The sequence below is a fragment of the Pristis pectinata genome, chromosome 34 (assembly GCF_009764475.1).
Source record: "Pristis pectinata isolate sPriPec2 chromosome 34, sPriPec2.1.pri, whole genome shotgun sequence".
Classification (NCBI taxonomy): Eukaryota; Metazoa; Chordata; class Chondrichthyes; order Rhinopristiformes; family Pristidae; genus Pristis; species Pristis pectinata.
In genome coordinates, this window is record NC_067438.1 from 1,563,644 (window position 1) to 1,589,441 (window position 25,798).

At 43.8% G+C, this 25,798-nt stretch overlaps 1 protein-coding gene across 1 annotated transcript in view; it reads left to right on the top strand.

The window, feature by feature from the left end:
* LOC127585921 (butyrophilin subfamily 2 member A2-like) overlaps positions 1-25,788 on the top strand; it is a 28,464-nt gene extending 2,676 nt beyond the window's left edge. Inside the window, exons 4-18 of the mRNA XM_052043670.1 lie at positions 1,938-2,222; positions 2,761-2,880; positions 3,082-3,108; positions 7,172-7,198; positions 8,193-8,219; positions 8,920-8,946; positions 9,610-9,636; positions 11,314-11,340; positions 12,139-12,165; positions 14,156-14,182; positions 17,116-17,142; positions 17,484-17,510; positions 18,421-18,447; positions 20,003-20,029; positions 21,987-25,788. Coding sequence (XP_051899630.1) covers positions 1,938-2,222; positions 2,761-2,880; positions 3,082-3,108; positions 7,172-7,198; positions 8,193-8,219; positions 8,920-8,946; positions 9,610-9,636; positions 11,314-11,340; positions 12,139-12,165; positions 14,156-14,182; positions 17,116-17,142; positions 17,484-17,510; positions 18,421-18,447; positions 20,003-20,029; positions 21,987-22,504 — 1,247 coding nt within the window. The 3' untranslated portion in view covers positions 22,505-25,788. The remainder of the gene's footprint in view (positions 1-1,937; positions 2,223-2,760; positions 2,881-3,081; positions 3,109-7,171; positions 7,199-8,192; positions 8,220-8,919; positions 8,947-9,609; positions 9,637-11,313; positions 11,341-12,138; positions 12,166-14,155; positions 14,183-17,115; positions 17,143-17,483; positions 17,511-18,420; positions 18,448-20,002; positions 20,030-21,986) is intronic.
* Positions 25,789-25,798: the final 10 nt, after the last annotated feature.

Sequence of the window (25,798 nt, forward strand, 5' to 3'; positions counted from 1 at the left end):
GAAGGTGGAGGTGAGATACCTTCTCAAACCAGATACCTTCTGGTGCACGTTCTCCCACAGTGCTGTTGGGTGGGACGTTTAGGATTTAGACACAACGATGATGAAGCAACAGCAATATATTTCCATCTCAGGAGGGTGTGACTTGGAGGAGAACGTGAGGTGGTGGTGTTCCCATGCACCTACTGCCTTGTCCTCCTTGGTGACAGAGGCCTCCGGTTTGGTAGATGTAACTGCTGAGCATACCAATGATGGAGGGAGTTGTTTAGGGTGGTTGTTGGGGTGCGAATCAAGTGGAGTATATTTCTTCCCTGCTCCGGACTTGCCTTGTAGATGGTAGAAAACCTTTGTGGCATCAGGAGGTGAGTCACTCACTTTAGGATACCCAGCCTCTGATCCACACTTAAATTCACATATACATGGTTGGTCCGTTAAATTTCTGGTCTATGGTGATCCCAGAATATTGATAGTGAGGGATTTGGTGATGGTAATGCCGTTGAAGTCAAGTGTGATAATTTAACTTTTGCTTTTCATTGCCTGGCACTTCTGTGATGTGAATGTTACTTGCCATTCGTCAGCCCATGCCTGAGTGTTGCCTAGTTCTTGTTGCACACAGGCATGAGCTGCTTTACTTTAGGAGTTTAGATTGGAATTGAACATTGGTGCAGTCACTTAGGAACGTTACTCTGACCTTCTGATGGAGGGAAGGCCAAACAGCTAAAGATAGGTGGGTCCTGGACACTGTCCCAAACAGGTCCTGCAGTTGTCTGGGGCTGGAATGATTGACAACCACAGCGATCTTCCTTTGAGGTGTGAGTCCAACCAGTGGAGTTTTTCCCTTTGATGCCCATTGATTTCATTTTCATCGGGGCACCTTGATAGCACACAGTCAAAAGCTGCCTTGGACAGGGACAGTCACTCTTACCTCGTCTCTGGAATTCAGCTCTTCAGTGTAGATTTGGATCAAGGCTGCAGTGAATTGGAATTGGTTTATTATTGTCATATGTACCAAACTACAGTGAAAAACTTGTCTTGCATACCGTTCATACAGATCAATTCATTACTCAGTGCATTGAGGTAGTACAAGGGAAAACAATACAAAATGCTGAGTAAAGTGTTACAGTTACAGAGAAAGTGCAGTGCAGATAGATAACAAGGTGCAAGGTCATAACAAGGTAAATGATGAGGTCAAGAGTCCATCTTATCATACTAGGGAACTATTCAATAGTCTTATAACAGCAGGATAGATGCTGTCCTTGAGCCAGGTGGTATGTGCTTTCAGGCTTTTATGGAGCTAAGTGGTCCTGGTGAAAACCAAACTGGGCATTAGTGAGCAGGTTATTGGTGAGTGAGTGCTACTTGATAGAGCTGTTGATGGTGCCTTCCATCGCTTTGCTGATGATTCCGTGTCAGTAGTAATTAGCCGAATTCAATTTGCCTTGCTTTTTGTGAACAGAATGTACTTTCATCATAAATTCCGAACAGGATTAACACTTAATGGGCTGATGCTAGTGTTGTAACTATTGAAACAGCTTGACCAAAGGTACAGCTAATTATGGAGCACAGTTAGGGAGTACTACAGCCAGAATTGAGGATTATGGTGATTGGGCAGGAAAGTGCTAAGACATAGGATCTCAATGAAAGGCAGAGCATTGCTGAGGACCAAATAGTGCACTCCTATTTAAAATTTTTTTAACATGCCTGATTGGTTCAAATGAGGATTTGAAAACCTCGGTGGTTCATACTGAATATTTTTGAAGTGAGGATTCCTGCTTCTCCCCCGAGTGGGATCTTCCTGCAAGGATGGTGATGGCCCCTTCAAGGGTGGGTGTGGATAAAGTGTTTGAAAATGCAGGCCAGCCCTAATTTGACTGAGGGGTGCAGTAGGCCACGAAGTACCTTCTGGCCTCCTACCATGTGTAATGTTGCTGTTGTTGCAGGCACAGGGAACCAACCTTGGATTGAGATGATGGGCTATACGAGAAACGGCATCAGCCTGGGTTGTAGATCGGAGGGATGGTTCCCAAAACCGCTTGTCCAGTGGATGGATGGGAATGGAGTCAATGTGATGGTGAAGCCAAAAACCACACACCATAAGGATTCCCGGCAATTGTTTAAAGTTCAGAGCACCATTGAGGTCTCCCAGGACTCCATGAACACCTACTCCTGTCGGGTTTTCAACGTGGCCCTGAATGAGTCTATGCAAGCTGGCATCCATATCTCAGGTCTGTCAGTCTTTCCAAAACACGCAGAAGTTTGGGGGAAAGTTCAATAATGTGATTACACAAGCTGTAAAGTCGATGTGAGATCTGCCAGCTAAGTGGTGCTCCATCTTATCCCAGATAAAGAGCTGTTGTGAGGGCGGGGGGTGGTAGGCCAAATTAACAGAGAGGCTAGATCAAAGATGCAGTGGAGAGGTTGTTGTTGCAGTGGGCAGGAAGATCGATGGAGAGTGGGGAAAAGCAAGGGAAAGACTGGGGAGAGAGCAGAGGCAACAGCGGATTAGGATGGTAGGAGTAAACAGGATGGGTGGGGGATTGGGTTAGGGTCATGGTTGGGGCAGAGGGACTGGGGTTATGAGGTGAAGACTGAACCAAGAGGAGGAGGAGGAAAGGTAAAGGGGAGGAGTGGACTGGGGTTGGGCAGGAGTGGGAGAGCACAGAGTGGGGGAGTTGGAGAGGGGGGGCAAAGAGAATGGAGTCAACCAGACTGAGTGAGGAGGGAGGCAGTGAGAGTTCTTGATGCTGTCTCCTACCCCTGCAGATAGCTTCTTCCCTCACCCCTCGGGCTGGCTGGTGGCGTTCTGGATCCTGGTGGTCTTGGTGTTTGCAGCACTTGGTTTGGCTTACTTCTACCATCGCAAAATGATGGAGCGCATTGCCGGTGAGTAATATCCGGACAGAGTAATATCACATCCCCTAATAATGCAGGAGGTACTTGGAATATTGGATGCATTGTTTGAATACGGGGTGGCCTGCTCGCCACAGGCAAATGGTAAGCGTGGGATGGCAGACTGCTTAGTTCAGTTCTTTTCAGTTCAGTGTGTTTCCTATTCTGATGAGTTTGTGATTTTTTTTCTTGCAGCTGTGAAGAAATCTGCAGGTGCTCTAGGTAAGTGATACTTAGAGTCATACAGCGCAGAAACAGGCCCTTTGGCCCAAGTGGTCTATGCCGACAAAAGATTCCCATCTAAGCTAGACCCATTTGCCTGCATTTGGTCCATATCCCTCTAGATTTTTCCTATCCATGTACCTGTCCAACTTTCTTTTAGTGTTGCTAGTGTACCTGCCTTATCCACTTTCTCTGGCAGTTCATTCCTTATACTGATCACCCTGTAGGTGGGAAAAGTTGCTGCTCAAGTACTTACTAAATCTCCCAAACCTGTGCCCTCTAGTTCTTCATTCCCTAATCCTGGAAAAAAGACGTGCCCATTGACCCTATCTATGCCCCTCATGATTTTGTATGCCCCTAATAAGATCACCCCTCAGTCTCCTACAGTCCCAATGAAAAAAATCCCAACCTGCTCAACCTCTCCATAATTCAGTCCCTTGAGTCTTGGTAACATTCTCATAAATCTCCTCTGTACTCTTTCCAGCTTAGTGGCATCTTTCTAGTAGCAGGATGACCAAAACTGATTACAATATTCCAAATGCAATATCCCCAACGTCTTGTACCACTGCAAGATAACATCCCAACTTCTATACTCAATGCCCTGACTGATGAAGGCCTGTGTACAAAAAGTCTCCTTCACCACTCTGTCTACCTGTAATGTCACTTGCAGGGAACCATGTACTTGTACTCCTAGATTCCTCTGTTCCACAACACTCACTGTGAATGTCCTACCTTGATTTGTCCTCCGAAAGTGCAACATCTCGCACTTATCCAAATTTGCCATTCCTCGGTCCACTTCCCCAGCTGACCAAGATCCCGCTGTAAATCCTGAGAACCATCTTCAGTGGCAACAACAACACCTATTTTAATGTCATCTGCAAACTTACTAACTGTGCCTTGCACATTCTTATCCAATTCATTGTTATAGATGACAAATAGCAATGTGCACTGTCCCCTGGGGAACACCACTAGTCATGGGCTTCCAGTCTGAGAAACAACCTTCCTCCATCACCCTCTGCTTCCTACCATCAAACCAATTGTGTATCTAATGAGCTCGCTCTCACTGGATCCCATGCGATCGAACTTCTTATAGCAGCCTACCATGCGGCATGGTAGCGTAGCGGTTAGTGCAACGCTACTACAGCGCCAGCGATCGGGGTTCGATTCCCATCGCTGTCTGTAAGGAGTTTGTACGTTCTCCCGTGTCTGCGTGGGTTTCCTCCGGGTGCTCCGGTTTCCTCCCACATTGCAAAGACGTACGGGTAGGTTAATTTGGGTTTAAAATGGGCGGCGCGGACTCGTTGGGCCAGAAGGTCCTGTTACCACGCTGTAAATAAAATTTAAACATTTAAGAAAAAATTTTTAAAAAACATCAAGGGCCTTACTGAAGTGCATTTAGACTATGTCTACAGCCCTGGCCTCATTGACTTTCTTGGTTACTTCTTCAAAAAACTCAAATCTGTGAGACATGATCTCCCATGCACAAAGCCATGCTGACTATCCCTAATCCAAATACTTGCATACCTTATCCCTCAGAATCCCCTCCAGTAACTTGCTTACCCAGATAGTTACCAGGTTTTTCTTTGCAGCCCTTCTTAAATAAAGACGCAACATTAGTCACCTTCCAGTCTTCTGGCACTTCGCCCATCACTAATGATGGTGCATTTATCTCAGTCAGGGCTCCCACAATTTTGTCTCTAGCTTTCCACAGTGTTCTTGGATATACCTGATCAGGCCCTGGAGATTTATCTACCTTCATACTCTTTAAGACATCTAGTACCTCCCCTACTATAAGGTGGACTATCCCCAAGACATCCCCATTAACTATCTCAAGTTCTGAAGTCTTCATGTCTTTCTCCACTGTAAAAACTGATCAAATATTCATTGAGGACCTCACCCATCTCCTGCGGCTCCACACGAAGATGTCCACTTTGGTCTTTGAGGGACCCTATTCTCTTTCTAGTTACTCTTTTTTCTTTAACATAAAATCTCCTTGGATTCTCCTTAAGATTCTCTGCCAAAGCTATCCTATGCCCCCTTTTTGCCCTTTTGATTTCCTTCTTGAGTACACTCCTGCATCCCCTATACTCTTCCAGGGATTCATTTGATCCCAGTTGCCTGTACCATGCCTCCTTTTTCCTGAGAAGAGCATCAATATCGTTTGTCATCCAAGGTTCCCTACTCCAGCCAGCCTTGCCCTTCACTCTAACAGGAACATGCAGATCTTGAACTCATGATATCTCACTTTTAAAAGCCTCCCAGTTGCCAGACATCCTTTTGCCTGCAAACCACCTACTCCAAACAACTTTTGCAAGTTCCTGTTCAATACCATCAAAATTTACCTTCCCCAGTTTAGAACTTTCACTTGTGAACCAGATCTGTGCCTTTCCATAACTAATTTAAAACTAACAGAACTATGGTCACTGCTCCCAAAGTGCTCCCCAACTGACACCTCAGTCACTTGTTCTGCCCCATTCCCCGAGAGTAGGTCAAGCTTTGCCCTCTCCCTAGTAGGGCTTTCTGTATATCGCCTGAGGAAACTTTCCTGAACACAATTAACAAATTCCACTCCATCTAAGCACTATGGCAGTCCCAGTCTATATTAGGAAAGTTAAAATCCCCTGCTATGACAACTATTATTCTTGCAACTTTCTGCAATTTCCCTGCATATTTGTTCCTCTAATTCCCGTTGACTATCAGGGGGCCTATAGTATAATCCCAACAATGTGATCATCCCCTTCTTCTTTCTCAGCTCCACCCATAAAGCCTCATTGGACGATCCCTCAGTAATTTCATTTTGGGACTACTGCCGTGATGTTCTCCTTAATCAGAAATGCAGCTCTCCCCTCCTCACTTTCCTCCACCTCTGTCCCACCCGTAGCACCCGTACCCTGGGATATTCAGCTGCCAGTCCTGTTCCTCCCTTAATCATGTTTCTGTAATGGCTATAATATCCTAGTCCCATGTAGTTATCCATGCCCTGAGTTCATCCGCCTTGCCCGTCAGACCTCTTGCAGTGAAATAAATGTAATTTAATCCAACGGTCTTTCCTTGCTCCCTGCCATGCTGCTGCCTGTCTTGTCTACTGACCTTACTGTCATTGAATTCTATCTCAACTTCCAGCCTCCCATCTGCCTTGCTTCTGATTTGGATCCCTCCCCCTGCCAACCTTACCATTCCCTTACTCCAGATTTGATCAGCTTTTACTAGGACTGCAATCTCAATATTTTGGAAAATTTTGCAATGTTCTTTCACATGGTTCCTTGGCATGCCCATTCCACAGAGCCCAAGCCCTCTTCCCATCGTGGCCTGACTCAGCACCAGCTCTCCTTCCTCTTTTGTGCTCTTCTTTCCTTGCTCGCTCTCCTTCATCCACTTTGTTTCCCACCTAGCCTGCCCCCCACCTTACCCCACGCCATGTGCAGTATCTCCTGTCCATGGACACCAGAGATCCTGTGTGTCCCTCCCAACAGCCATGACTGAGACTTGAGCCAGGGTGGGTTGGCAGGTTGTCCAAGGGTGAGTGGTGGGTACAACCTGGCCAGACCTGTCCTCACCCAGGTTTTACCAGCAGGGTGTTGCAAAGAAGCCCGGGGCAGAATTTTCTTCCAGACCCCAGAGGATTCAAGGCCAGGAATGGCTTCCAAATTCAGTTGGGCTGCGAGTCACCTAAAGAGGAGGGACCATACAGTCCCTTGTTCTGTGTCATCTCTTCAATAAAGCTCTCCAGTTAATCCCACTCCCCTTTTCTTGCCCAGTGGCCTGTGAATGTTTCCTCTTCCACTAGATATCTAATTCTCCTTTGAAAGTTCCTATCACCATTTCAGGCAGTGCATTCCCCAACACAGCAAGTCACTGCGGCAAATAATCTCCTCACACCCCCTCTGATTCTTCTGGACATTGATGTCAGTTGGTTAAGCTTATTCTTTTGCACCCACTGTGGACACCACCAGCTGAGCCAGTGAGTGATGCGGCCTTGTTTTTGGGGAATGTATTCAGCAGTAGATACTGGTTCTGGGCAAGAATGAAGCTGCTGATTGATTTTTTTTTCTCTCTGTTACAGAGAATGATGCACTGAGAGATAGAATTGGTGAGTGACCATCAGTAAAGGGGTCAAGTGATTGTAATATTAAACCTAACGGCTGTCAGAATGCTGGACTGAGATGGAAGTTGTGATGGTGCGGACGAAGTTGGGGGAAGGAACAGAGCACTAATGTGAAGTAAATTGCTTTGCTCCACTAAATATCACCATAATCGTTAGAAGGAGATTTACATTTCTTGCAATTTTTATAACCTCTGGATGATGTCCCAGTGTTCTGCAAACCTAATGCAGGTTACTGGTGGAGGCCAGATGTTGCTGCTTCCCAGTGGCATGTCCTTGCCCTTAATTTGATTCAGCCAGTCTGGATGTTGGGGTGGAACAGGTTGCACAGATGATTATCCTGCAGATTATTGGGTGACCCATTTGGGAAGGTGAAAGGATTTAATGATGTGGTTGGAGAAAAGTTGAGGAAGGTAAAACAAGGCGGACTAACCTTAAAATGAGGGTTGGTAGTGCTTCACACAGAGGAAGTAGAAATCGGGAATTCCAACCCCACCACCCCCCGCCCCCCGCCCCCCCCACCTGATGGTGGTGGAGTGGGAAAGATGAGAAGGCTATTGGAAATCTCACCACTGGTAGACAGATCCATGGCTATGGAACCAAAGTGTCATCTAGCCACAGAGCCGGAGGCTGTTGGGTTTGAGTCTCCACTCCAGAGAATTGAACACAAAATGCGGACGAGTACTGAGGGAGTGCCACGGTGTCAGAACTGCCTTCTTTTGGAATTGGATCTTCTCACCCTAGGATGTGAAAGTCCCAGGACCACTATTCTGAAGAAGTGTGGGGGGAGTTCTTTCCAGTGTCCTGCTTGACATTTTCCCTCTACCAAAATTACTAACACTACTGTTTGTGGAATCTCCTCATGCACATTGGACAAGAAAAATTTCTCTGGCTGTTATGTACTTGAAGATAATCTGACACTGTAAAGCTTGTCCTTTACCATTGGCCCTAATTGCTAATGTGGAATTCTTGTCTCTTGCAGATGAACAGCAAAAGTTTGCAGAACAAGGTGATTAATGGGAATCTTTATGATAATGCTGTGCTTCTTTGTCGGGGATACGGTAAATGGTGGCAGAGCCCCATGATGACACCATGTTCCTTCCTGAATGTCCAGTGAGGACATGCTGAGTGACAGGCCCTCCCTGCAATGGCACTATTTTATTCTATGTCTGGTGGAATTACCAGATCAGAAGCTCATGTGTGACATCCTGCAAACATTGAGAGTAAAAACAGAAATGCTGGAAGAACTCAGGTCTGGAGACTTTGTAACCTTCTGAAATGAACGTTGAGTTTTGTAACTTGCAGTAAACTACGCTCTCATTGTTTCCCTGTCCCCTGCTTGTGCCCCTTTCTCACCTCGTTTGTTTTTGCTAACAGTCAATACACGTGCTCTATTATCACCTGATCTGTCTTAACCAATCAACGTGTACTCTTGTCTTGCACCTCACTCCTTCCGGCACCCCCCACCCTCGGCTCTGCTTTGAAAACTGACCCCCCTCCACCCTCCCCCTGTACTGAGGACAGGTCTCTGACCCAAAACGTTTACTGCTTTCACTTTCCACAGATGCTGCTTGACTCAGTTTTTCCAGCATTTCTGTTTATTGGCTTGGACTCCAGCATCTGCAGTTTTATTTGTTTCCCAAACAGTTGAGGGTGTGTGACTTGCAGCTGGTCACTCATTTAACAGCTGGATTTCTCTTCTATTTCAGAGTATGAAAGGCTGCGCAAGGAGAAAGGTAAGATGGGCAAAATGTTTTGGATGCGGTGTGGTGCAGACAGTGGGTTGGTGGGGTGGGGTGAGGGGCAGAGAATGAGGATGGAGGGAGGATGGGATAGTAGCAGTGAATATTTCTTTGTAAGGGATAGATAACAGGAGCTTGAAAGCCTGGATGTGTAGACTTGAACAGCTTCTTCCCCACTGCTATCAGAACCAATCGCCTCTTTCACACACCCTCCCAGGTGGTGTGGTCACATTCCTTAGCTCTACCACTCGAGTTTATTCCTCTATTCTCAATTTATATTTTTGTATATAAACACCATTCTGCTGCTTTGTGCTAGTTCTATTTATTATTACTATGTATACTGTTTATTTTGTGAGCTTCATGTGAATAAGGAATTTCATTGCCCCGAGTGTGCATGATGACAAACTAATCTAATGTTTCTGTGGCCATAGGGGGGTGTTGGGGAGAGTCTGCATTTGCAGCCTGCAGTACCAAAGTTATGTCTTTTGCCCATGTACTTACAAACTGCCTGGCCTCATCATGCCACCATGGGAAGCTACAACACTAGTGCTGGTGGTACTCGTGAGCCACTTGAGTGAAAATCTGGAAGGGGTTTAGGGCACGAGACTTCAGGCCACTGACAACCTCCTTTTAATATTTCTTCATTATCTGTTTCAGAGAAAACAGTACAAATGGCGAGATCAGGTGAGCACAATTGCAAGTTTGGTCACCAGTTGTGTTGTACCATTTTGGCACAGTCCCATTTGCTGCCACTTATCCCACCCAGACTTTGACTTGAAGTTACTTCCCATAACTGTTCTGTCTGCCGGAGGAACCAATTACACTACTTCCACGTGGATCATGTGCTCGGTTAATTTCCCAACATGACAGAGTCAATGCTATCAAATGTGGGAAAAGCCTAGGAAGTTACTGAGGGCTCCCTGTCCGGGTGGTAGAAATCCCACAACCTAGTGAGAAGAATTTTTTGAGAAGCAACACTTGTGGAATTATGTAGGGAGGTAGGGTGTGGAGAAGGGAATGTCCCCAGAGGCATCACTGATCTGATCTTCTAGACAGGCAAGAGGGGAGAGACATCATGGATCAGGATGAATTACAGCAGGGGCCACGTTCCTACAGTATCTCATTTGTTATTAACATTTTGGATCATCTTGCACAGACAGGAAAGTAACTGTATAATGCAAGCCTTTGTCTCTTACAATTTTTTTTAACAGAGATCCCTGACTGGAAAACCCCTGCTTCAGCTTTTTCTCCAGAGATGATTAGAATGATTCCAGGATCAAGTAGAATGAGAGCTGGTCTAGTTCAAACATGCAAGATGTAGGTAGGGTTGGCAGAGATGCTGAGAGGCTCAGGAGTCTAGAACAGGAGCTGGCCATTTAGGGCCAAGATGAAGATTTTTTTTCCCTCAGGGGTCATGAATCATTTGAATTCTCTTTAGAGCTGTGTAAGCTCAATTCTTGAGTATTTTCAAGGCTGGAATCAGTGGATTTTTGGATACCAAAAAGCATGCATAAGGGTGAGTTGCGTATATGGATCAACTATGATGCACATTGGTGGAGCAGGCTTGAGGGAACTGTGCCTGATGCTCATGTGCTGCTGTCCATTATGTTCCTTGGTGCATTTGATAGTGTAGGAACATGCCAAGACAGGAGCCAAAGTAGAGGTGGACAAACCCTTGGTCTAGCAGTTTTAACCAGAGGAGTTTAGGGAGAGTATATGAGGAACTAGGGCTTGGATCAGTAGTTGTTGAAATTAACAGCTGAAGGGAAACCAGGAGGAAGGAAGGAATAAAGTTTGTGGGATGAAGAGCAGTGGGAGGAGGCTCATGGGTTGTTTCTGCATGGGCAGTAGAAGGCACAGTCATTAGTAGTCGGGTAAGGGGTGTGGGAGACATACGAGAGGCCTGGGTCATTGACAGTTGTGTGACAATAGTGAACAAGCTGATGCATTTTCAATTGGAACAAGTCTTAGCTATTTGAGATGAAGAATTCACTGAGGAATTCACTTTGTAAATGAGGCAAATATGATTTACATCTGGAAGAGTGATTAAACCGTGACCGCACCCAATATTTACTTCCCAAATTGCTCTCTGGCCATGAAGGGATCCAGATTGACCACATCTGCAGAATAATTTTATTCTGTAAAGTAATGCAGAGTGAATGATGTTGGTAGTGCAGTGTGCCCTCAGGAGCACTGGCACCCAAAGTCCACCTCCTTTATTTCATATATGCTTGCTAGCTGAATGAAGTATGACCCTTAACTTTTTGAGCATAATTTCTTGAATGAATGGTGTTGTTTGAACTTATCCCAGTCTATTCATTACAATCTTCCTTTGCCTCCTGTTTTATTTTGTTTGCTCAGAGCTCGAGAAACTTCGCCAGGAATTTGGTAAGAGAATATTCACAATGCTCTGCAAGCACTGGGACTGACATCTCACCACAGAATCAACCTTTTAAACATTGGTCACAAATTAAATGGGGCTGGTTCTCATGGCTTTGCTCTTTGGACTGTTGTTTTATGCAAGCTCATTGTGAACAGGAAGATTCTTGAATCTAGGAGTCCCTAATGGACAGCATAGGGAGCTTTACACTGTATCTCACCCTGCTCTGGACTGTTTGACTGATAGTGCAGAGGGAGCTTTTAGTCTGTAGTACCCTGTACTGTACCTGTCCTGGGAACACTTGACAGGACAGCACAGAGGGCTCTTCTCTGTACCTAACCCAATGTTTTTCATTTGGCCTTTCTACACAATATCGCATTTTTGTTTCTTTTAATAACTATTTTTAAAAAAACAAGTAAAAATCAAACCACGATCTTATTCTCTGCATCAGGAATACACTCTAGCCCTGGTGCCTTCTAACTGGTGCTGTCCCTGCCTTTTGAAGTGTTTGAATGGAGAGTGTAAAGGGGGCTTTACTCTGTATTAAACTCTTGCTGCTGTGTCTTGGGCATGTTTGATAGGACCATGTAGAGAGAGCTTTACTCTTTTTAATTCATACTGTTCCTGCCCTGGGTGTGTAAATACTCAATTGAATCTTGCCTCAACGTCAGGGGCAGTAACTTTCATCTTACAGTTCAGGATGGATAAACTGTGGGAAACTTGCTGAATATTAGGAATGGGGAAGCTGTGTGTGTTGGGGACTAAAAGGTTCTGTGTTTTACGTCTGCTCTTTCTCTGTTTTACAGCAGAGGAGAGGCTTGCCATCAGAACAGGTATGTGCCGGGTTGCTGGGGAGAGGTGGTATGGATACCCAGGCTGGACCCTTCCTGGGTAACACTAGAAAATATCCCCACAAGGATATTAGCCCCCCGTCCAGTTCAGATGCAACCCTTCCCTTTTGTACAGGTTGTCTCTGTCCCAGAAGAGATCTCAGTGGTCAAAGTAGTTGAAGCCCTCCTGCATGCACCAGCTCTTTTGTCTGTATTCACCTGCATTCATTTGCCTTATCCTCCTATTCCTACCATCACTAGCACGTGGCACCAGAGTAATCTTGACAGTATAAACCTAGAGGTCCTGGTTTATAACTTTCTGCCTAACTCCCTCTGCAGGATCTTATCTCCCTGCCTATATCATTGGTACCAATATGGACCACTGGCTGCTCACCCTCCCTTTACGGAATGTCCTGTGCCCACTAGAGACATCTTGACCCTGGCACCAGGGAGGCAGCACACCATCCCGGAGTCTCACTTGCAGCCACAGAAATGGCCACTGAAATCTTTGCTCCTGACTGTAAGAGTACTCTATCACTTCTGCTCACCTAGACTTTTACTTTCCTTGCTGTATAACAGAGCCAGTCGAGGTGCTACCTGCTTTTCCCTGAGAGGCCAACCTCACTCCCCCACACCGCCAACCTCACTCCCCCACACCACAACCCTCCCCTCCCCCCACACCCCACTAACATATTCAGAACATTATACTTGTTAGAGAGGGGAACAGCCACAGGAGAACCCCACAATACCTACCTTCCCCTGGCAGTCACCCATTTATTTGGCTGAATCTGTGGTGTGAACACTTCTGTGAAACTCCTATCTCTGCCTCCTGTGCATGCTCCTCAGTGAATCTAACTGCCCCTCCAATCGATCCATTACTTCCTGCAAATGTATTGGGCCATGGGTAGAAGAGTTTTGGGTGAAACTGGGATTATGGAGAGGGGATTGAGGGAGAAAACCAAGCATAGGTGGAATTTTGAGGTCTGGGTATAGCAAGAGCCTGGGGTGAAGTTATGGCAGCAGGCAAGTCTCCTGGATCCCTGGCTGATGTTGGTGCCCAACAGGTTTGATGGTAGCCCTGAGCTGATCATGATGGAAACCCCAAACATGGGGACGGTTGGCATAGAACTGAGTGCCAAGGAGTTGGTGCTTTCATTGTCATTGGCCCAGCACTGGTGAGCTCTACCTCAGCCCTGACACCACTTGGGTGACTTAGTACCAGAGAATAACCAAAGCCCACTGAGCTCTCGGCATCCCTGGGGAACATAAGAAATAGGAGCAGGAATAGGCCAACTGACCCATCGAGCCATTCATTAAGATCATGGCTGATCTGGCTGTGGACTCGGCTCTAATTCCCTTACTATGCAAAAATCTATCTAACTGTGTCTTAAATATATTTAATGAGGTAACCTTCACTGTTTCCCTGGGCAGAGAATTCCACAGACTCACTACTCTCTAGGAAAAGCAGTTCCTCCTCATTTCCGTCCTAAATCTTCTCCCCCGAATCTTGAGGCTATGTCCCCTAGTTCTAGTCTCACCTACCAGTGGAAACAACTTTCCCGTCTCTATCTTGTCTATCACTTTCATAATTTTATGTTTCTATAAGATCCCCTCTTATTCTTCTGAATTCCAGCGAGTATAGTCCCAGGTGACTCACTTTCTCCTCGTGGGCTAACCCGGAATCAACCCAGTGAACGACCTCTGAACCACCTCCAAAACCAGTATATCTTTTCTCAAGGAAGGAGACCAGAACTGCACGTAGTACTCCAGGTGTGGCCTCACCAGTACCCTGTACAGTTGCAGCATAACCTTCCTGCTCTTAAATTCAATCCCTTTAGCAATGAAGGGCAACATTCCATTTGCCTTCTTGATAACCTGTTGCACCCGCAAACCAACCTTTTGCGATTCATGCACAGGGACTGCATGAACTAGGTGTGAGATACTGAGGGCTATTGGGTAATTGGTGTTAGTAATTCATTGTCTTTTCTTACAGAGCATGAGAGGCAGGAGAAGATTTTTGGTAAGTGTCTTTATGAAACATTGCGTGCAAATAGCTGATACCAATTAGCATTGTGTCAGCATAGTAAATTCCTTATCACCAGGAGCAAGCTTCAGAGAACATCTCCCACTGTGGTCTGGTCTCAGTCCCACTTTGGGTGGGGAGTCTGAGAATTTCACGCTCCTGGGTGCAGAGGAAGGATGGGTCATGATCCAACTCTGGGGATGGATTGGGGAGCGTTTCTCACTCTGGGTTCTGGGAGTGGGGGCTTTGGTCCTGGCTTTTATGAGGAGAGGTTTGGGTCTGTGATAGATGGAGAGGGGTATTGGTCCAGGCTGTGGGGGTGGTTGGGCTGGGGTCTGATGGGGATTGTGCATCCCCTCTGAAGTCTGGTGACCCCAGAGTGTGGGAGCTGTCTCTGACTGTATAACATTCAGTAGATACTCTCTCTCGTGTGAAATCAGAAAATTGCTGGAGATACTCAGCAGGTTCAGCAGCATCTGTGGAGAGAGAAACACAGTTAATGTTTCAGATCAATGACCGTTCTGCTGTAAGGTCATTTTACTGAGAAATTAACTCTGCTTAGCTCTCCACAAATGCTATCTGACCTGAATAATTCCAGCAGTTTCTGTTTTTAGAGTCATAGTCTTGCAGCACAGAAACAGGCCCTTCGGCTCAACTCATTCATGCCAACCAAGGTGCCTATCTGAGCTAGTACCATCTGCCTGTGTTTGGTCTATTATCCCTCTAAACCTTTAGAACATAGAACAGTACAGTTCTGTACAGTACAGTTACAGTTTCCTATCCAGGTACCTGTCTAAATGTCTTTTAAATGTCATAATTGTCCCTGCCTCTACCATTTCCTATGGCAGCTTGTTCTCTTTACAATATTTTTGTTGAATCCATGAAAAAAATACAGAGTACAGGCATCAAGAAAGAGAATAAAAATACTACTGAATAAGTTGCATTAAATCGTACTTAGATTACAATACTCTAAATTAATAATCACATATAGTAGTTAGTTAATAAAGGAAGAAAAAATTGTAATATTTTATTATAAAAAGAAATCTACTCCCACTACCAAAACCCGAAGCTGTTAGCTGGAAAAAACAAGGAAAAACTTTTAAAAACATAACAGTGTCAGCCAATATCTGCATTTTAGTCCCCAAATCAGAGATTTTGAAAATAATTCAAAAAAGGTCCCCACAGGGTTTGAAAGTCTAGGTTAGGTTCAAAAACTAAACAGCGAATCTTCTCTAGATTCAAGTATGACAGAACATCTCGTAACCATTGAGCATGCATAGGCGGAGTAACTTCCTTCCATTTAAGCAACACAGCCCTCTTGGCTATAAGAGAAATAAAAGCCAGAATATGTAAATCAGAAGCCTTCATAGTTATATCTTTTTCTCCAACAATCCCAAATAGTGCAGTCAAAGGATTAAGTTTAAAATTTATTTTGAAAAGTACAGAAAAAGTATGAAAGACCTCTGTCCGATATTTTTTAAGACTCTGACACGTCCAAAGCATGTGAATTAAGGAAGCCACTCCGTTATTGCATTTGTCACAGTAAGGGGATATGTCAGAATAAAAACGGGATAATTTACCTCTAGACAAGTGAACTCTATGGACCACTGTCAATTGAAGGAGAGAATGATGAGCACATAATGACGAAGTATTAACCAACTTGAAAATTTCATTCCAAGTTTCCTCAGAAATTGACATCTGCAAATCTTGTTCCCAAGCATTTTTAATTTTATCTAGTGGCACCTTACTCATTCCTAGTAATCTGTCATAAATATTAGCTATTGAGCCATTCTCAAAAGGTTCAAAATTAAAAATTACATCTAATAAATTCTTATCAGTACTCAAAGGAAATGAATGTAATTGAGAGTGAAGAAAATCTCTAATTTGTAAATATCTAAAAAAAAATGAGTTTTTGGTGAATTATACTTGGTAGACAATTGTTCAAATGAAGAAAGGTTTCCTCCAACAAACAGATCATGAAAACGAGTAATACCTAATTTTGTCCCACTCTTTAAAAACTACATCAGTCATAGAAGGTTTAAAAAAGAAATTAGAGAAAATGGGACTGGACAAAGAAAAACTCAATAAACCAAAATATTTTCTAAATTGTAACCAAATCCTTAAAACATGTTTAACTACTAAATTATCTGTTAGTTTATTTAATGATATTGGAAGTGAAGAACCAAGCAAAGAGATAATAGAGATTTTTTTAACAGAATTAATTTCCGAAGAGACCCATACTGGACGAGCCTCTTGATTAATGTAATGTAACCAAAACGTAAGATTTCATATATTGACTGCCTGGTAATAAAATCTAAAATTAGGTAAGGCTAGACCTCTGTTCTTTTTAACCTTCTGAAGGTGAACTTTATTTAGTCTGGGATGTTTATTATTCCATATATAGGAAGAAATAATAGCTTGTTCCATATACCCACTGCTCTCTGTGTGGAAAAACTTGCCCCTTGGGTTCCCTTTTAAATCCTTCCCCTCTCACCTTACACCTTCTGCATGCTGTCCAATTTTAGACTCTGCTACCCTGGGAAAAAGACTATGACCATCCGCTTTATCTACGTACTTATGATTTTATATACCTTTTATAAGTTTGCCTGTCAACCTCCTACACTCCAGGGAAAACAGCCCCAGCCTATCCAGGCTCTCCTTAAAACTCAAGCTTTCCAGTCCTGGCAATGTCCTTGTGAATCTTTTCTACACCATCTCTAGCTTAATGACATCCTTCCTATAGCTAGGCGACTAGAACTGCACACGGTACTCCAAGTGGGTCTCAGTAACGTCTTGTATAGTTGGAACAGGATGTCCCAACTCCTGCACGTCCTGACAGATGAAAGCAATTTCAGAATTACCACATTTGAAGTTTTTTGCTTTTTGTTTTCACTGGCCTTATTGTTAACTTTTGAACTTCTGTCTTGCAGCTGATGAGAGGGATGCTGTATCAGAAGGTATGTGATGGTTTCTGCTGTTGAACAGCCAATGTAGTATGGTTTGTTTAGAGGCTTTGTGTTTTTGGGGGGAGATAGAGAGAGAGATGAAAACTCCAGCACACTGCAACCTCTCCTCTACATGTTGCACCTCCCACTCCTACTTATTTCCCTCTTTCCCTCAATCCTTGCTCTCTTTCTCCTCCCACTCTTGCCCCTCATTTTCTCTCTCTCCCATTCTGTACCTCCTTCTCTCTTGTTCTCCTCCTCCCTTTGTTACCTCCACCCCTCCATAATGTGCATTGAATTAACGGTCGTGACTAGATTGACAAACTTTTCCCTAATGACTTTCTCTGTTGCAGAGTACAAGAAGCTCAAGGCTGAATTTGGTGAGTATCCTGCCAGTAAATGGCTTTGTTTGGTTAGTTTGGCTCGCTTGGTTGTTTTGCAGCCTTGCTTGTTGCTGTTGGCTGAGTATTGTATTTGTGTAGGGATTAGGGGCCATTGGAGACACCTTGTGCCGGGGTTTAGCTCAGAGTGCCAGCCTCTTTTTAGGTTTTCTTTGTGCTTGGTCCTTCAGTAATATGACTGGGAAGTCCTTGCATGTCCATCTCATGACTTCAGAGGTTAGCAGATTTGTCTGAGTTGGTGCCAGACTCCATGTTCTTATGAGTTGATTGTGTAAATTTACCAATGACCCAGTTAATAACTACAGATTAGATTTCCAGCTTGCTTCCTGATTATAGAACTATTTCTCCTGGATGTGCTCCTGCAGGAAAATCGGCCCATTTTTCTTACTGTCTTTATAGTGAGCGGCAACTGCACAGGATGGTTATGGATTATCTGCCCTGAGACTTGTTACCTGTGTAGATACAGCAGATTAAGGGATTTTAGAATCCTGCTCCATAGACATGAGAGACTGGAGATGCTGCAATCTGGAGCAACACCCACAAAGTGCTGAAGGAACTCAGCAGGTCAGGCAGCATCTATGGAGGGAAATAAGACAGTCAACGTTTCGAGTTGAGACTCGAAACATTGTCTGTCCATTTCCCTCCACAGAGCCAACTGATAGCCAGAACCTGTTAACTACACTGTGAGAATTGACATGGCAAAATTGACTGGGAGATGTTGGCTTGATGATTTATGGTGACGAAAGTGGAAGTAGTTTTTTTTAATACATTGATTGTTTCTGGTATTATTAAATGTAACTGTTTTTGAAATAAACCTGGTCTCACAGGGAATGTTTCATTGAAAGAGTAAGGTTTTTATTCATGGATTATATTTCTCCTTTCATTTCAGAGCAATGGAGACCCCTTGTCAAGTCAGGTACGTCAGCCCAGAGGAGGAACGCACCAGGATTAATCGCTAACCTGATTTCTCCCTCTTTTAATTGTATGAACTGTTATTATGCAAATAAATCAGAAAATATGCATGTTTGTGCTAGGTGTCTGCCTCTCTTGCCATCTTATCCCTGTCTCTCTATGGCAAGAAGATTACAGTGAGACAGGAGTCATAACCCAGTCAGTGTGGTTGTCAGGGTCATGGGACACAGCTATCCCACTGAATCAAGGGCAAACACTATTTTACTATTCCACCTCTCCATGGAGGGCATTGAATCATAGAACAGTACAGCACAATACAGGCCCTTCAGCCCACAATGTTGTGCTGACCTTTAAACCTCACCTAAGACTATCTACCCCCTTCCTCCTACATATCCCTCTATTTTAAATTCCTCCATATGCTTATCTAGCAACTTCAACATAACATCCCAACTCCTGTACTCAGTGCCTTATTTTATGAAGGTCTGTGTCAAAAGGTCTTTATGACTCTCTGATGCCACTTTCAAGGAATGATGGATCTGTATTCCCATATCCCTGTTCTACTGCACACCTACCTCAGAACCTTGCCATTTACTGAGTCTTACCCTGGTTTGTCCTCCCAAAGTGCAATACCTCACACCTGTCTGCATTAAATTCCACCTGCCATTTTTTCAGCCCATTTTCCTAGCTGGTCAAGGTCACACTGCAAGCTTTGATAGCCTTCCTTGCTGTCCACTACTTCCCCAATCTTGGTGTCATCTGCAAATTTGCTGATGATAAACAACAACAGGCCCACCACTAGTTACAGGCCTCCAGTCAGAGAGACAACATCTACTATCATTCTCTGGCTTCTCCTGCTAAGCCATCATTGAATCAATTGACTACTTCATCCTAAATGTCAAGTGACTTAACCTTCTGGAGCAGCCTCTCATGTGGGACTTTGTCAACAGCCTTGCTAAAGTCCATGTAGACAACATCCACCATCTTTACCTCATCGACCTTCTTGGGAACCTTCTCAAAAACTAAGATTGGTTAGACATGACCTACCACACACAAAGCCATGTTGACTATTCCTAATCAGGCTCTGTCCATCCAAATACTTACATTTCTTGTCCCTTAGAAAACTTCCAATAATTTACCCACGACTGATGTCAGGCTCACTGGCCTATAATTTCCTGGCTTATTCTTGGGGGCTTTATTTAATAACAGAACATTAGCCAGGTGAGGTGCTGGAAGATGGTTTAGAGTTTGTGCATAGAGTTTGTGAATCAAGGGCAAACACTAGGCCTTACCTGGTATAGGAATTAAGGAAATGAAGGATTTTGGGGGTTAGTGCAGTAAAGTGGTGTTGAGGTGAAATAAGAATTGGGCATGATCTTATTGACTGGCAATACAGGCAGGATAGATCAAGTGGCCTTCCCCTGCTTCTATTTCTTGCGATTACTTGTGTTTGCCCAGAGATCCCTGGCTTTTTAGAAATGGGATGGACTTTGATACTGAAGTGATTGAGATTGTTTATGTTAATTACTCATTAATTTTTTTGCACCTTGTGTCTTTTTCAGAATGGGACAGGATACGAAGTCATGCAGGTAAGAACTTTTGGGTAATGAACTGAATGTTCCAAACACAGCTGCTGATCTTGCAATCATACAGTGGAATTCACTCTTAATGTACAGGCACTGCTGGCAGGATAACCTTTATTGCCTATCCTCCAGTGTCTTTGATTACAGGGAGATGTGCTGCCTTCAAAGCATGTTTAGTCAGGTAGGAGCCAAACCAGTAAAGGATGTTGATGGAGCAGATATATTTTTATATGGTATAATCACACCTGCTAAGATGAAATGTTACTTCCAATATGTTTTCAAAAACAGAATTCAAATTCTCAGACTACTCATTCTCTCCAGATTATTAGGAAGATCTTAGATTATGACTAACCACTGCACCTCCACATTTACTCCATGCTTTTGACGTGTTGTGCATTAGGTAGACACAGAAGGACGGAAAGAACAGGTTGATGATTCCAGGTTTTGAGATTGTTGACCAAGGATTTGAGAGAACACATGGCCCTTTAGTTAGCATCAGAGGAATGGGCAGAAAGTTGACTATTTTACTATTCTGCCTCTCCATGGAGGGTATTGGTTTAGAGTTTGTGCATAGGTTTCTAGTGTGGGGCTTAAAAACATGACCTGACTGAGGCACGACAGCTGCTCACTAGCCTTGGGTGACACTGCCCACATTTGAGGGATGTTGAGAATTTGATGTTGGTTGAGATAAATATTGACCAGAACACCAAGGAGAGCTCCCTTGCTTTCCAAAATAACCCCCATAAGCTATTTCATGTGGAAGTGAGGCAGCAGAAAGGCCACAGTTTCATGTCCTAACCAAAAGACAGTTCTTCCAACACTGCTGCATGGATTGTCAGTTTGGGGTTTGTGCTCAGGTTTCTAGAGTGCGATTCAAATCCTTGACTTCTGTCCCAGAGGTGAGATTGTTGTGCACTGAGCCATGAATTCCTTATGCACAGAGCCTTTTGTCCAAACAAATCAATGTCATCTGTTAGATGAGAGACTGTAAAATGTTGTTGATGGAGACTTGTGTGATCTTGTGCACAGATAAATAAAAATTTATTATCCATATACATCAAGCAATTAGGAAAGTTAGTAGTATATTGGGTTTTATTGGAAAAGGATTTGAGAACAAGAGTAATGACTTCTTTCCTGCAATTATATGGGGCCTTGGTAAATACACAGCCGTAATATCGTGTACATATCTGACCTTCCTACCTAAATGAGGATGTACTTCCAAAAGGGGACGAAAAGTAGATTAATTTCTAGGATGAGTCGATAGCACTTTGAGGAGAAATTTAAGCAATTGATGCCTGTATTCTTTAGTTTACAAGAATTAATGCATTGAAACGTACAGAATTTTTAGTGCTTTATGGGGCAGACATGGGGATCCCTTTTCTCTCCCATGATGGCTGTATGTAGGTCATACCTGGACTTCTTGTAGGGTTCTGGATTGTCGGTCTTGAACAGTTTCTCATCTACTGTGATTTTTAAATCTCTCTTTCACATTCCCTCACAACTTCCTCTATTCCAAGAACAATCCCAACTTCTGCAGTCTCTCCAAAGCCTTTTATATCTTTCCTAAGGTGTTTCAGCCTAGAACAGGAGTCAGTTCTCCAGTAGTGGCTGACCAAGTGTCTTATAAAGGCTCAGATTTCCTTGCTTTTGCATGCTATGCCTCTGTTTATATTTTTATAACCATTTTCTCAACCTGCCCTGCCACATTTCACCAAACTGTTCCCAAACTTAATCCTTTCTACATTGATTCCTGACATCATATGAGGAGAGGTTCGATAGTCTGTGAATCTGTGGAATTCTCTAATCCCAGAAAACTGGCGATTGATTCTAAGGGAACTGGAGGATATAGGGTTTGGATAGATGGGGTAAATGAAAAACAATGAACTTACTGAATGATGGAGCAGGCTCAAGGGGTTGAATGGAATCCACCTCCTATCTCTTATGCTCTTTTGTTCTCTCCTAGTTGCTGTGTATCCAGATCCTAAGACTGCAAGTGGAAGTCTGGAGGTGTCTTCATCGAGGATCAGTGCGAGAGTTGGAGAGCCAGTGACTGTTCCCGAACTCCCGGAACGATTTGACTCAGTCCCATATGTGCTGGGGATGGAGGGGTTCGTGACAGGTGCATACTTCTGGGAGGTGGAGGTAGCCTCAAAGGGTTATTGGGACATTGGTGTTGCCAGTGAATCTGTCCAGCGGAAGGGTATGCCCAACCTGTCCTCCAACAACGGCTTCTGGACATTTGGACGGGACGGGGAGCCATACGCAGTGAGCGACAAGACTCACTCCAGTGTCACAGTGACAACCAGGCCAACAAAGATTGGAGTTTTCCTGGACATGCAGGCTGGGAAGGTGTCCTTCTACAATGCTGACACTATGTTCCATCTCTACACTTTCAACACCAATTTCTCAGGCAAAGTCTACCCATTTTTCTCACCTGGGTGGAGTGAATCACCATTGACAATTTGCCCAGTTAACAGCTAGCCAACTGCTGGTTCAGTACCTAATCACTTTGTCAAGCACTAGTTGCCACATTGGAGAAATTTGCATTTGTTTTAAAATAATGATGGAGCTGAGTTTCTAGGTGAAGAAATGACTGAACTTAGAATCGTAGGAGAATGAAAAATGCATGAATTGGACATATTATTTTCTCCTGGGATTTGGCCAGCACTATTTTTTAACCAAGTTTCTTGCTGGACCACTTCAGAAAGTGCACAAGAATTAGCTACCTTGCTGTGGTTCTGGAGTCACAAGTAGACCATGAGTGAGCAAGGGCAATAGATTTCCTTCCCTGAAGAATGTTATTGAACCAAGTGGGTTTTCTCAACTATCCAATAGTTTCTGACAACTGTTAAGGTGACCTTTCTTAATAGTCTAGATCCACTGAATTACATGTAGGTGTAATTCAGTACATTTCCTCCCACATTCCAAAGACTTACAGGTTAGGAAGTGTGGGCACGCTATGTTCGTGCTGGAAGTGTGGTGACACTTGCAGACTGCTTCCAGAACACACTATGCAAAAAAAAAGATGCATTTCACTCTGGAATAGACTATTGCATTGTTTAACCCGTTTTCTTGCACTGTGAAACCCAATGTTGTTCCATATCACACTGAAGTACAGATTCTTGAGAACTCTTATCAGTGTTTAAGGATGTAAAGGAGAAAATCTCGAGCAGCATGGAATACAGAAATTTAAAAGTTTGGACAATGATTCTCTGCTCCTCTGCAGGCAACACTGTAATGGACTCACTGGTGTATAAACAGTTCATTACCAAGAACTGTTAAGAGTCAGAGTAATACAGAAACAGGCCCTTTAGCCCAACTTGTCCATGCCAACCATGGTGCCCACCAAACTAGTCCCCTTTTCCCGCATTTCACCCATATCCCTCTAAACCCCTCCTATCTCTGTACTTACCCAAATGTTTTTTGAAGTTATTATTGTACCTGCCTTCAACCACTTTCTCTGACAGCCCATTCCATATACGCATCATGCTCTGTAAAGAAGTTGCCCCTCAAGTCCCTTTTAAATCTTTCACCTCCCATTTTAAACCTATGTCCTCAACTTTTAAGTTCCACTTCCCTGGGAAAAAAAGACAAGAGTGTTCATCCTATCTATGCCTCTCATGATTTTACACACCTCTATAAAGTCACCCCTCAATCTCCTACATTCAAAGGAATGAAGTCCTGGTCTGCCCACCCTCTCCCTGTAACTTAGGCCCTCAAGTCCTAGCAGCATCCTTGTAAATATTCTTCTCCAGTTTAACAAGGAGAATTTGAGTTTGACAAGATTCCCCATGATAGGCTCATCCAGAAAGTCATGACACATGGGATCCATGGAAACTTGGCTGCGTGGATTTGGAATTGGCTTGCCCACAGAAGGCAGAGGGTGGTAGTAGATGGAAAGTATTCTGCCTGGAGGTCCGTGACTAGTGGTGTTCTGTAGGGCTCTGTTCTGGGACCCCTGCTCTTTGTGACTTTTATAAATGGCTTGGATGAGGAAGTGGAGGGGTGGGTTAGTAAGAGTGCAGATGACACGAAAGTTGCAGGCATTGTGGATGGTGTAGAAAGTTGTCATAGGTTACAGTGGGATATTAGACAGGATGCAGAGTTGGATGGTGAAGTGGCAGATGGAGTTCAATCCAGAAAAGTGAAGTGATACACTTTGGAAGAACTAATGTGAAGGTGGAGTACAAAGTTAATGGCAGAATTCTTAGCAGTTTGGAGGAACAGAGGGATCTTGGGGTCCACGTCCATAGATCCCTCAAAGTTGCCATGCAATATGATAGGGTGGTTAAGAAGGCTGTGCTGGCCTTCATTAGTCGGGGTATTGAGTTCAAGAGCCGCAAGGTGATGCTGCAACTCTATAAAGCTCTGGTTAGACCACACAAGAGTATTGTGTTCCATTCTGGTCACCTCATTATAGGAAGGATGTGGAAGCTTTAGAGAAGGTGCAGAGATTTACCAGGATGCTGCCTGGATTAGAGAACATCTTGTGAGGAAAGGTTGAGTGAGCTCGGGCTTTTCTCTTTGGAGCAACAGAGAATGAGAGGTGACTTGATAGAGGTGTACGAGATCATGAGAGGCATAGATAGTGGACAGCCAGCATCTTTTTCCCAGGATGGCATTGGCCAATACCAGAGAACATCTATTTAAGTTGAGTGGAGGAAAGTTTAGGAGAGATGTCAGAGGTAGGTTTTGTTTTTACACAGAGTGGTGGATGCCTGCAATGCACTGCTGGGGGTGGTGGTAGTAGAGGCTGATACAATAGGGACATTTAAAACACTCTTAGATAGTCACATGGATGTAATAAAAATGAAGGGTTATGGGCTGTGTAGGAGGGAAGGGTTAAGTTGATCAGGGAGTAGGTTTACATAGGTCGGCACAACATTGTGGGCTGAAGGGCTCGTACTGTGCTGTACTGTTCTATGGTCTATGTTTAATGATGTCTTTACTATAACAGGGCAACCAAAACTGTACACAATACTCCAAGTGTGGTCTCACTAACATCTTGTACAACTGAAATACAATGTCCCAACTCCTATAGTCAATGCCCTGACTGATGAAGGCCAGCATACCAAACACCTACACCCCCTTGTCTACCTGTGATGCCACTTTCAGCGAACTATGTACCTGTACTCCTAAGTCCCTGTTTCACAACACTCCCAAGGGCCTGACCATTCACTGTAAAGTTCTACCCTAATTTTAGTATCCTCCACAAACTTACTAACATTGCCTTGTACATGTCCATCCAAATCAGTTATATAAATAACAAACATCAAAGGTCCCAGAACCGACCCCTGTGGCACACCACTAGTGACAGGCTTCCAGTCTGAGAAACAACCTTGGCATTTTTTTAAAAGGTCAAGATATGGCACATATTTTAGTATAGGTGGCCAACAAGGTTGGCATGGATGTGGCAGCCCATTTCTGTGCTGTATGGCTCTAATTTATTTGTATATGTTGTAAATATTTATATATTTTGTATATAGCCATGATTACTACTGAACAATATCTTTGGCAAACCTATTTCTGTTCTTAATTGCATGTTTCAGAATGAAATATTAAAATAGAATTTTCTTATTTTTACAAGTTAATATTTCCGTTTCTGCATTCTGTTATTGCTTTTCCAATGAAATAATCTGTATGGATGGTACTGTACCTCTGTAAATGTGACACTAATATTTACCAATTTCATGTTCTAATCTTACTTTCATAGTCAGTGCTGTAAAATGTTTTAAAAGGTATAATTAAAAAATGATTGGCTGCTCACCCTGGATA